This window comes from Carassius carassius, chromosome 8, assembly GCF_963082965.1.
Source record: "Carassius carassius chromosome 8, fCarCar2.1, whole genome shotgun sequence".
NCBI classification, from domain to species: Eukaryota; Metazoa; Chordata; class Actinopteri; order Cypriniformes; family Cyprinidae; genus Carassius; species Carassius carassius.
In genome coordinates this window covers 18,476,250-18,488,412 of record NC_081762.1, presented here as the reverse complement: position 1 = coordinate 18,488,412, position 12,163 = coordinate 18,476,250, and the positions used below count along the sequence as shown (strand labels likewise).

General features: G+C 35.8%; 1 protein-coding gene across 2 annotated transcripts in view; it reads right to left on the bottom strand.

The window, feature by feature from the left end:
• The window catches only part of LOC132145445 (collagen alpha-2(VIII) chain-like), a 50,702-nt gene that overhangs the window by 5,219 nt on the left and 33,320 nt on the right, over nucleotides 1-12,163 (bottom strand). For both annotated transcript variants that reach the window (XM_059556485.1, XM_059556486.1), the window contains exon 2: nucleotides 2,315-2,479. In XM_059556485.1, the coding sequence (XP_059412468.1) occupies nucleotides 2,315-2,462 (148 nt within the window). In that variant the 5' untranslated portion in view covers nucleotides 2,463-2,479. The remainder of the gene's footprint in view (nucleotides 1-2,314; nucleotides 2,480-12,163) is intronic.

Here is a 12,163-nt window from a genome sequence, read left to right as displayed (position 1 = left end):
GTTTTATTTAGTATGTCTTTGTTTCTTTGTTTTTTATGAAAATTTGTGTTAGGTTTCAACTGGATTAGCAAAGTGTAATATCACAAACACTTCTCTTTTCAGTGCAAGTCTTCCATTGTCCACTAGATGGTAGTGAGCACACATCATTTCTTTAGAGATGTTCTAAATCTTAATTGAACTTGCAGGTCTCAAATTGTTCAAACTTTAAGTACATTAATTGCAGTTTTAAATAGAATGCAGGACACAAAATGTAACACTTCTGTGCGTTCTGTTCTGTGTAATACATAAAACTGTGTTAAAACTGTATTTGCCTGTAAGGTTATCAGATCTATACTATCAGTCTCTCCATACTTATAAAATAAACCATGTGTGCAAAATTAAAATTCAGTCATAATTTAATAACCCCTATGTTGCTCAAACCTGTATGACTTTCCTCCTTCTGTGGAACAGTGTTTCAGTGTGGGCGGATGACTGAATTTTCCTCTTTGAGTGAACTATCCCTAAAAGCTGAACTATCAGCAGCAGGTAACCAATCAAAAATGTATCTGACCACTTGCTCTTTTCTCTTTGCTGTGCTTAATCCTTCTCCCTTTACCTGTGAAACAGAGAAGTCCTATGTATCTTAAGTGTATCACAACAGCTTCCGTTTGACATCCTGGGTTTCTCATCAGCTCAAGACTCTCTTGACCTCTCCTGCTTGTTTCTGACACTGTTTTAACTTACCCATTAATTCACTTCAAGACTGGACTTTATAGACCTGTGATGTACTGCTGCTCAGAAGGGAGGTGACTTCACCCGACCCCGTCCCTCTTTTTCCTCTTCTATCTCTTCCCGTGACACTCTCACAATGCCCTCTCTTATTGTTTATCCCCAGTGCTTCAGTCTGACAGACTTCTGGCTCAACTCTCCGACTTCTTTCTCTCCCTGAAGAATCTCAGTCATCCAAAAGGATGAATACACTAAACCACTTTGCCACTTTAGTGAAAAAAAAAATACTCACTAACCTTTTGCAATTCAGTTTAACCAGCCAAATTCATTTATTCACGAAATAAGGTGTCTTTATGAGTGAGTAGCTGATTTTTAAATATTTACATTTCATAAAGACTGCCCAATTATTTTGCTCCATGAATGAATCTGTACGTTTGAACAAATAAGGATTAATGAGGATAAGAATAAGGATTCAAATGACTCATTCAAGACACTTTGTGCCACCTACTGCTGTAACAATGTATACTGCTAGAAAGAGTCACTGAGAAATCCCCACTAATGCAGACACTGACAATATGTCCTTAACACACACAGAGTGTGATACAAACAGTAAAAAGTCTCTGTGCTGACTGACCAGAAACAATTCTTATATAAATGGGCATCGGATGTGGTGTAATTGAGTGTATATATATTTTTAGGTATGTTCATTTTGTTACCTCGTACCGTATTCTATAGTCAAAAGTTTGTGGTTAGTAAGATTTTATTTTTAAATAAATTAATAATTTTATTCAGCAAGGACACGTTAAATTGATCAAAGTGAAAGTCAATACATGTATAGTGTTACAAAATATGTCTATTTCAAATAAATGCTGTTCTTTTATTTGATATTTTCTATTTATCAAAGAATCCTGAACATTAATAATAATGGACCCCTTTCAAAGACATTGACATTTTAACTGTCATCCTATCGTAAATCCAGCAGTTTTTTTTTTATATTTTCATTTTTAAATAACTGTATATACATTTATTACACTTTGCTTTGTATTTTGTTACCTTTGCATCAAATCACAAAAAACTATAAACCACTGTTGTGCGGTTTTCTCTAATACAGCGTCTATGGAAGTAAAGGTAAAATGAAAATTATTTCAACATAGATTTCTCTTCTGACTGCTGTTATCAATCTCTCTCTCTCTCTCTCGCTATTTTTTCCTCTTTTTAAAAGTCGTGAAAACATTATCATGGATTTTTTTTCTGTAGCCCCCAATTAACGGCTACAAGAAATTTACCCAACTATAATGACTTCCACTGCTGAGAAATACGGAAGGTGAAAGAGGTACATAGAATGTTTAGGTAAGAAGGTAAGAAATGTTTATTGAGCAGCAAATCAGCATATTAGAATGATTTCTAGAGGATCAAACGACACTGAAGGCTAGAGTATTGCCTGTTGAAAATGCAGGTTTGCCATCACAGGAATTTGATTTTAAAATACATTTAGTTTATTTTTATTTGATTAGATTTTTTGAATATGGATGGATGGCAGGATGAATAGGAAAAAAATAATATAATGATGGATAGATGGACGATTTTGTTAAATGCAAACACTTACCAAGATACTGGCCCTTGCCTTCTCTGAAGGGTGGCCCAACAGGCCCCTTCATCATGGGCTGCACATATTTCATCTGAGGCATGGGAGCGTAACCTCCCCCCAGGACATGATTCCCCAGCGTTAGCAGGACACAGAGCACGGTCAGCATTGTCACTGGCTTTCAAACTGCAAAAAGAGAAAGATCATTGATTCACTGTTTTTAAAACAATCAACTGGTATTTTAGCTAACAAACATAAAAAAAAAAAAAAAAAAGTTTAGGTCATATTTAATACATTTGGGCTATTTGTACTCTGTCACAACCCTAATGAGGCTGCTACATGAGGCCGCACGATTTGGGAAGAAAAATAAATAAAACTGCTTATAAAAATTGTGATTTCAAATTTGATAGACAATTAGGTACAAATTTGCTGTGCTTGTTTGTAGGGCTGCACAATGTGGCCAAAATGAGGTGATTATTTATCAGTATGGCTATTATTATTATTATTATTATTAATTATTATAATATAACATTTCTAAAAAACAAAATAAGAAATATTACTATTCATAATATTTTACTGTAAATACAATTTAATATTTAAGAAAAATAATAATGTAATATTTTTGTTACATCGCAACTGTACAATTGCAATACTAAAATTGGATGGAAAATCACCAATAGAAATCGTGCAGCCCAAGAAATATGATCTTCTTGCTGGGTGTTACAGCAGGCATGTTGTTTTCATGTTTTCATCTCCTTTCAAAGACTGAGTTCTTTACTCCATGTTCTTTACTCCTAATTATTTTTGGATTCCGGTTCAGTTTCGCTTCACATTCCCATTTATGTTGGCCTTACCAATGTGCTCGGTTGGATTTCAAAGTCCTATGCCAGTCAGCACTACTTCCAATAGGTGTAATACTGAGTGACAGTGGCATACATAAACAGCTCTCCATGTGCTAGCCTGATCAGTGATGCCTGGCACGGGATACAACTCTTGAAAGCCCTTCTCGGCTACCATATAGGCTACTAAACACTGAGAAAATAACCCCTAACACTGGCCCAAAACTGAAAAAGTAGAAGTAAAGCCCTTCAGGTTAAACTTTAGAAGTGAAATGTTATTTTAGGCCTTGTTTCAGTGCCTCGTGGAAAAATCTATGGGAGTCTATGGGTTCAGTTTTTTGGTGCAGAAAAGCGGCCTTGTCAGACGTACATGGTTTCACTCGAGGGCCTAAAGAGATGCTTACAACAAGAGCCAAGAGGATCTTCCTACGCGGCTGGCTGTCAGACGGGTCACTGGGTAGAGTTATTGACCCCACACAAGTTACGCCTGGACGATGAGGTACTGATGCCAAAGCCTATGTAGGGCTCAGTGCCTCAGCGTTTGTTTAACCAGTCGTTCCCCAAGACAGCTGCAGCTGTTTGCTTTAATTTACTGCAGGAAGGAATGGTAATTTCATCCTCATGTTACTCGCACCAAATATTTACACAGATTTGATCAGGTGCATGGGAGAGCCCAGTGGCTTGGAGACGAGGGGTGTTGATGGCATCAAGTTAGGGTCTAACAGCGGAGATATTGAGGATGGCAGATTACTTCTGTCTAATCCTGCATCCTCTTGAGCGTCTAATATCCACATCAGCAGTTGTCTTGAATGTCTCTTTTTAGACCTGCCTTCATGGATTACATACCAGTTGATCTCAATTGCTGCTTTCTCTTCAATTTTAAATGCTGACCCATTTTCTTATCTTAATTATCTATGATTATACACTTAGTTGCATTTTATTCTTCGCATTTAGCATTTTTCCTGTAAACCCATCAGAACTGGGCTGACTCCTGAAACATTTTTAAAGCAAATAGTTCAGTCAAAAAGTAACATTCGTCATCATTGACATGGTCATAACAAATAAATAATGTCATTCCAAACCCATCTGAAATTCTTTCCTCTATGAAATATAAAGATCTTTTAAAATATGTTTTGTTTTTTATTCTGGACCCCTTTGACTTTGATCGTGTCGACAAAAACATTCTTCACAATATCTTATTTTAAGAAACATGTTATGCGTGCTTTAGCTTCAAGGAATGTTGCTTGTCAACCTCAGGAGAGTAAACTAAATTGTTACATTAACTGTTTTATTATTTTTTGTATCCATAAGCAGTTGTGGTAGTTCTGTATGTCTAAATTTATCTTCTCTAACAATTAAATATATATTCTAATTAAATAATCAAGCACAAAATACATAATTTTGTGTTCAGCAGAAGAAAGCAAGCAGTTTGGAATGAAGTGAGAGTGAGTAAATGATGACAAAATGGAATTTTGTGCGGAATACAATTAATAAACATAATTAACATATGAAATAAAAATGAATATATTTCAATATATAAGATAAATAAATATACATTTAAACTGATATTCTTTATTTTTCTTAGTTAAAAAAGGTAAACATTTTGTATTTCCAAGAATACTATAAGAATACTTATCAATAAGTACATTGATGTTTTTAAAAAAAAAAACTAAAGAATGAAATCAGATTCTTGATTGTTCTTAAACATCATAATTAACTACTATAATTTCAGATAAGCTCTAACTTTTCATAAGTCCCTTGAATGTATTGGGTTGTTTCAAATAAAAAACACTAGCTATAAATAATATATATTACTATAGAAGATTTTGTTTTGTGTAACATAGCAAGTCTCAGAACTCATTTATGACTGTTTGTGGTCTGTTCTAGACTTGACATCACACCTGGATGAGCTGTCCTGACTCCTGTGCTCTGCTTGAAGATGGCAGGTAGTTTATTGATTGAATCATCTCCCAGTCCTTTCTTTCTGTACACTGTGTCCTCAAGAGTGCTGAACCTGCGAAGCCTGAGGGATGGAGCTTAAAGTCTGCTGATCTTAAATTCTCTCCAAAAGCACATGGACATCCTATCTGTGGCCTTCACAGTTCACAGGTTTTGGTTTGCCGTTCTCAGTGGACCTGGCCAAGCCAAGACACATTCATAACCTACCTCACTTCCTATTTCAATGTGCTGTGACAGCTGAACTCTCTCTCGTAACCACAGGTTTGAACACAGAAACCCACTAGTCAGCCCGACTGCATCTGCAAGCATGAGACCCACAGCTCAGATCAGCTTTCTCCACAGTGCCACAGCTCAGCAAGAACCTCTTTAAATTCTAACCAAAGGTTAATGGTGCCCCTTTCTCAAATATAAACCCTTTTCACAGTTTAAACAGTAAGAGGCTCCTGTAAGGACCATATCAGAGACTGTAATCATATGAGACACTTTCCATGAGTAGGGTCCGAAACATTTTCAGCAGGGTAAACTCATTTTCTGTATTTATTTATATTTTTGTAAGTGTTAGTAGGATGTCTAAATACAATAAAATATTAATTTGTGTAACTTTTGATAGTTTTCCCTCTAGCAATAAACATAACATATATTTCACTATATATGAAAAAAAAAATATATCAAATAATTATTTATTTGAAAATATAATACATTTGATGTCATAATTTTTGGTCACTACAAGTATAATTAAATAAATATCTAGTTTCAGTTTCAGTCCGACAATAATGTCAAAGTAATATGAAAATATGTTTTAATTATGAGAAATATTACGATTCCCCCCCAGCAATAAACAAACATGCACACACACACACACACACACACACACATGCGCACACACACACGCACGCACGCGCACGCACATACACACACACACACACACACGCACGCACGCACGCACGCACGCACGTGCACACACACACACACACACACACACACACACACACACACACACACACACACACTCTCTCTCTCTCTCTCTCTCATTCTCAAACAAACAAAACAATAACAATATCTTAAAAAATAATTAAAAAAATGAATTAATAAGGGAAGATCCAAGTTCCCTTCACGTCACTCTTTGTCATGACAAGAAATGCCTGTGCTTACTTAAAAGGAAGCCTGCAAAGGCAGCATGCAAATGGTGGAAAGTTAAAAACATATAGTTTGTGCCTGTGTTGCATCAGTGAAAATCAAAAAAGAAAAGTATGGCACAGCACATGTCCATGTTAAACCACATCTGCAGGGAACCTGGTCCAACTGCAGCTCCTGCACTAGCTGGCCAGAGAGATGAGGAAAAAAAGCCAGACATGCTCAGCCTCGCTGTGTTTTCCCAATCAGCAAGAGTCCAAATGGGGCACTCTGTGCCTGTTTGCTTTGTCTAATTCACTGTGGTTCACTGGCGTTTCCCTCTTTTATCATTTTCGAGTTTCATTTTTATTGTTGTTCTTACTGGAATTTCGTTTCGGGGCTCTGCTGGGTTCCAGCAGGACAATTTTGGGCTTTGCTCCGACCTTGAAGCCTTCCTACGGTGTACAGCGTAGTGCGATGCTTTTTCGCCACCATGAGCTTATAGCACTGCGGTTACCATCTTATTTTACTGCCGCGTAAGGATGTGCAGTCCCAAAAACCATGAGCGAGCCTGAATAATTAGTCACGTCTGTGTGAGCATCTGTATTTGCACTCGATAAAAAACTTGCTTCCTCCTAGTTCTCACATGCAGCCGTTTCCCACTCCAGGAAAAACACTATCACAAGTCACAGTGAAAACAGAGAGGCCAAGAGTGAGAACGAAAGAGTCAGACAAACATAAAATGGGCAAAAACAGAAAGCGACTGAGAGCATTGCTGGTACAGCCAGTTTGGTTAGTTGTTGAATAGTTGGCTGTCGCTGGTGGTTGTAGGGGGGCGGGTGGCTGAGGCTTTTTTGGGGGGTTGTGGTATTGTGAAGAGGATAATTTAGACGTTCTTGAACATGTGCCCTGCTCTGAGCAGGCGTCTTAACACTCAAAACGATCAGAATCAGACATTACCCCTGTTACACAGGCCGGCACAATCTGTTTATCTAATGTTTTTCTTGAAAAGCTCTGCAGACGCAGTAAAAAAGTCTCACACAATCCGTCTGGCCAAACGCTCGGCCATGGTCGGCCATGCTCTGTGTTTACAGCGCACAGCTGAGGTCTAAAACATAGATATGCACATAAGGATGGGCGACTGCCAAACGTCTATAACACAAAAAATAAGGAGCTTCTGAGTAACTAAAGCCAGTCACAACCATTGAATGTAAAACCATCTGAAAGAACAATAAAAAAGGAGCAATTTGGCAAACGCTGGTTATGGTTTATCTAAAACAGATTTATAAAGAAGTTGCGCATAAGAATTTACGGTAATAGGATACCAAAATTCAAAACAGAAATTGTTCTAACAGCAGAAAGGGAAATAAGCATGTATTCGTCCCAGACATTACAAACTTTATGGCTTTCCTATAGTAAATCGGCCTCCAAATCAGAAAATAACAGGGAATAATAATTCACCAAGACCGAAAATGAGCTTTAAAAGCAGATCTGTGTAATTCATGTCTAACCAGAGCTGTGAAACTCAGTCAGAAAGTGGAATGTTCTCATACAGGTCCTTGTATAAAAACAGAAAAAACAAATACATAATGCATTACTTTTCACTGTACCACTTACTCTTAATGCACGGTGGCGGAAAATGAGCCAAAACACTGCAGGGGCCAAAACCTACTAGCAGTATTCTCTAAAAACAACATGGCAGCTCAGGTGGCAACCAAGACACCAAAACTGAGGGAGCCACAAGTAAATAGCTCAAAAGAAAGCTCTTCCCACTTTTCATCACCTTAAAACAGATGGCTCTTTCCAAGATGGTTGTGAAATGTACACTTTGGTTCTCCACTTAAACCCACAAACAGTCCACAGGGCCCAGTGTAAGACCACTCAGGTGTGTAAGTTCATATAATATTGTTGACAGCTTAAAACCAAGACAAATATTAATGTTAAAATTAATATTACTAACAATTGTTTTCAAATATTAATAAGCTGTTAACCCCCCCCCCCCCATTGAAATAGATATAATGGAAAAAATGTATGGATAATTAAAATAAATAAGTACATATGTAAATTAATAAAAGTAAAAAAAAAACAACAACGAGAGACTAAAAACAAGATAAACATTAATGTTACTGTTACAATTAATATTAATTTAGATAATAATTTTATATTATAGATATTTAATTAATATTAATGAATTAATATGATAGTAAGAATATTAATAAAAATGAAATAAAAAATAAAATAAAAACTTGTATGCAATAAAAATATAAAATAGAACTAACAATAAAATGATAAAATAAAATAAATACAGTAAATAGTAAATAAATAATAAAAGTAAATAAATGAAAAAAAAAAACTAGAAATTAAAACATGCTCATCATACAAGGGCTATTCAAATGTGTATAAATTTTACTTTTGTATGAATATAATAATAATAATAATAATAATAATAATAATGTGTGTGCAATAATATAAAACATATCAACATCAATAAAACCATTTTATTTAAAATTGTAAATAAATACAATTCATTATAAGTAATAATATAAATAATATGTATATAAATAATAAAAGTACATTTAAAAAAAAAATCACATTAGAAATGAAAAATTGCTCATCATACAAGTGGTGTATTCAAGTATGTATGAATTTTACTTGTGTATGAATAATAATAATAATAATAATAATGATAATATGTGTGCAATAATAATATAAAACAATAACAATAACAATTATTTAATTTCAAAATTTAATAAATACAAATGTAAATAAATAATGAAAGTAAATAACATTTAAAAATAAGAATTTTACTTTAGAAATTAAAACATGCTCATCATACAAGATTTTTATTTATTTTTTTCACTCCAGAAAGAAAATAGTGTTAAGAATTTAGAGGCATGTTAATGTAAATGAAAGCGTGTCTGTGTGTGGCTTGCAAGAGCATGTGTGTGTTTGCACAGTATAGGCACACTTTAATTTGATAGGCACCATGCTTATGGAGTCAGTGAGAAAGGCGGAAATTGGGTCTGAGAGTTTTATTCCATAAATCAACTTTTCAGCATGAGTTAAATCTCAGGAGGGAGTGAACGGTGCTTAACCTGTAACGGCCTCCCCATCTGCCAATCTTATATCACTCCTTTTTTCCCCCATGTAATCGGCTTCCTTAGTAACTATACAGCACTGCGCAAACATTTAGGAATGCGATGCTCATTTTCAACACGCTGCACGCTTACTTTCTCTGATTGCGTGGTGTATTAGTGGCCACCGTGACCTCAGCCCAGTGTGGATAGTAAAATGGAGGTTTGGCTAAATTGGCTCTTAGACAGCATTTCTCAGACACATTGACCTACAGAGCAAGTCTCAAAAGCCACTGGGTAATATGCAGCCGTAACCCCGCTGGGACAACATTTAAGAGAATCGTTCAATAAATCATCCATTTAAATGCTGTCAGGGTCCTACTGGGGTGTGACTTAAGCTGTTCACGCTGCCATTTTGTTCCTCACCCTTCACTTTTTTCCATCAACGGGCCTCCAGCCTGCGCCAAGGGCCCCATAGACGTTATGCAATGGCCCTAAAGCTAACACTCCTGTCAAGTTAACTGACAGATAAACAGTGAATTCAAGTGCTGTTCTTCTACTGTTTAACATCTTCAAATAGGGTTTGTGGATACGGTGGGAACATGTTTTTCTTAGGTAGCTCAGATGAAGCTCCCTCCAGCTTCCCTCTTTCCATCCCAGAGGAAATGTTCTCTTTGACACAGTAAATAACAGACACCATTCATCGTAGCTGTCTCGATTTCTTGGCTGTGCGGATGATGCACATACCTTTCGCGGTCTTGGGAATACAGCAGCGTGTTTTCTTGTACAGATACACACATGTAGCATGCACAAAAAGTGAGTGTTTAGTATACACCAGCTGGACCATTAGCACAGGTGCTCCTATAGCTTGGGTTATTATTATGACTTTCTGTTTAGGTTGAAACAGAAATTGGCCATTAGGGTGTCTGGAGTGCCTCGTCTGAGATCATACCGAACATATGTTTTAGTTTCCTCTCTCAGTTCGACCTTTTATTACTCATTCTCTTTAGATTTAAAGCTTTAGCATGATAAACAAGGGACTGCATTGCTAATGCATTAGCTAGCATTGCATACAGTAACAATTCAGCAAACTACTAACATGGAATCTAAATACAACAAAAACAAAACTGGAAAGACATTATGTATAACTAGATAATGTGATAAACATGAAGGCCTATGCATCATGGTGCTCTCATGAATGTGCGCCAAAGACTGAAACGGAAGAGAAGTTGTTAAATAAAGTAGTTATTTTTGTTTTCTTTGCACTCAAAGAAAAGTGTTTTAAAGTCATATTATGCAATGAACTGCACAAAAAATGTCTTTATTATTCGTGTAAAAATTTTGCCTTTGATACTCATAATTATAATTTTGTGAAAAGTAATACAACTTCCTGCATCTAGTGTAATTTTGTGGAGGAATAGGTCCCGATTGGTCATGGTAGACAAGTATTCCTATGTTTTTATGGCGAGAGAGCATTCCACTTTGCTCTGTTTTGTTAGATCAGCCCACTGTCTTAAGTATTTTTAATTTTATGTCTTCATAATTTGATTTAGTCCAACTGAGTTGCAATTCCAGGCATCAGTCAGATATATTTTGGTTTGTGAACACATCCTTAATTCTAACTGGCTCAGCACTTCTCTTTAGGAGCTTGTGGAGGGTTGATGTGTTTAGGCGAGTAATCTCTTTTCTGTCACACATTGACCTGTTCTTTAAGATCCATTGATATTTTTCCAGCTCACTATATATTTGAAATATTCTGTATTTGAATCTATCACGATGGAAAACAAAGAAGGGAATCTGATGTTGATGTTGATGTTGAACACTTTAAGAGACAGAAAAATGGCTGTGGAGAAAGAAACAGTAATAAGAATAAAACCCAGTCTCCAACTGAGAGGCACTTTGTTTTGTTAATTGAGAAAAATATCTGATTAAGACAGCTCCAAATACAATCCAGGTGTTAGCTTAAAAAATCAGCTTAGCTTACAGGAAAATGCTCACATTCTTTCCTATTCCACATGAATATGAAAAACGAGTTATAAAGGCGCTGTAATCAGGACTGATACCCGGAGGGAGAGTTTTCTTAGAGTATATACTTGATAAATAGAAAGAGGAAATGTATTGTGTGTACAGACAATAGAAAGGAAATACATGCTTAATTGAGATTAAATAATTTAACATTTGATTAGTATGGTTTGATTGTCCCTATGATGTCTGTTCTTACAAAAACCAAATCAGAACATAAAAAGACTGGTCTGGAAAAATACTATATTTTCCATATATGAAGCTTTAAACTCTTGAGAGCATACATAAATGGTATAGAAATAAATACAAATAATAATATACTAAATCACAATTCTAAAAAAAGTAAATACAATTAAATAAAAATCGATTTTTACAGTAATAATTGTGTTTGGTGCAGTGACCTGTGCTCTGGCTGTATCCCTACTGAGTGTGTCTGGGTCGGTCTGCCCTCCTCTCTCCTCTCTCCCCAGACACAGACACAATCTGATCCCCACGTCCTTCCTCACCTCTGTCAACAGTCTCTGTTTTTCCCTTTACCACTTTTTCCTTTATACCTTTATCTCCCTTTCCTCTTCTCTCTCGACATCTCTCTCTTCTTTCCTATTATATGTCTTTTTTTAGGTTGAGCTAGCAGTCACTTCTCTCTACTTCATAGTTCTCTTTGCTTTTCTCCGATTTCTCTCTTGCTTCTTCTCTACAAAAATAATTCTTAGTCAGGACTTTTGTCTCATTTTCTGTTACAAATATAATGTTACGAATATTCTGTTACATAATATAATGTTAGTTTCCCTACCAGTTTTTAAGCACAAACCTCAAAAAGAATTCTTAGATTTACGTTTAAAAAGAAACTTAATTAAACAATT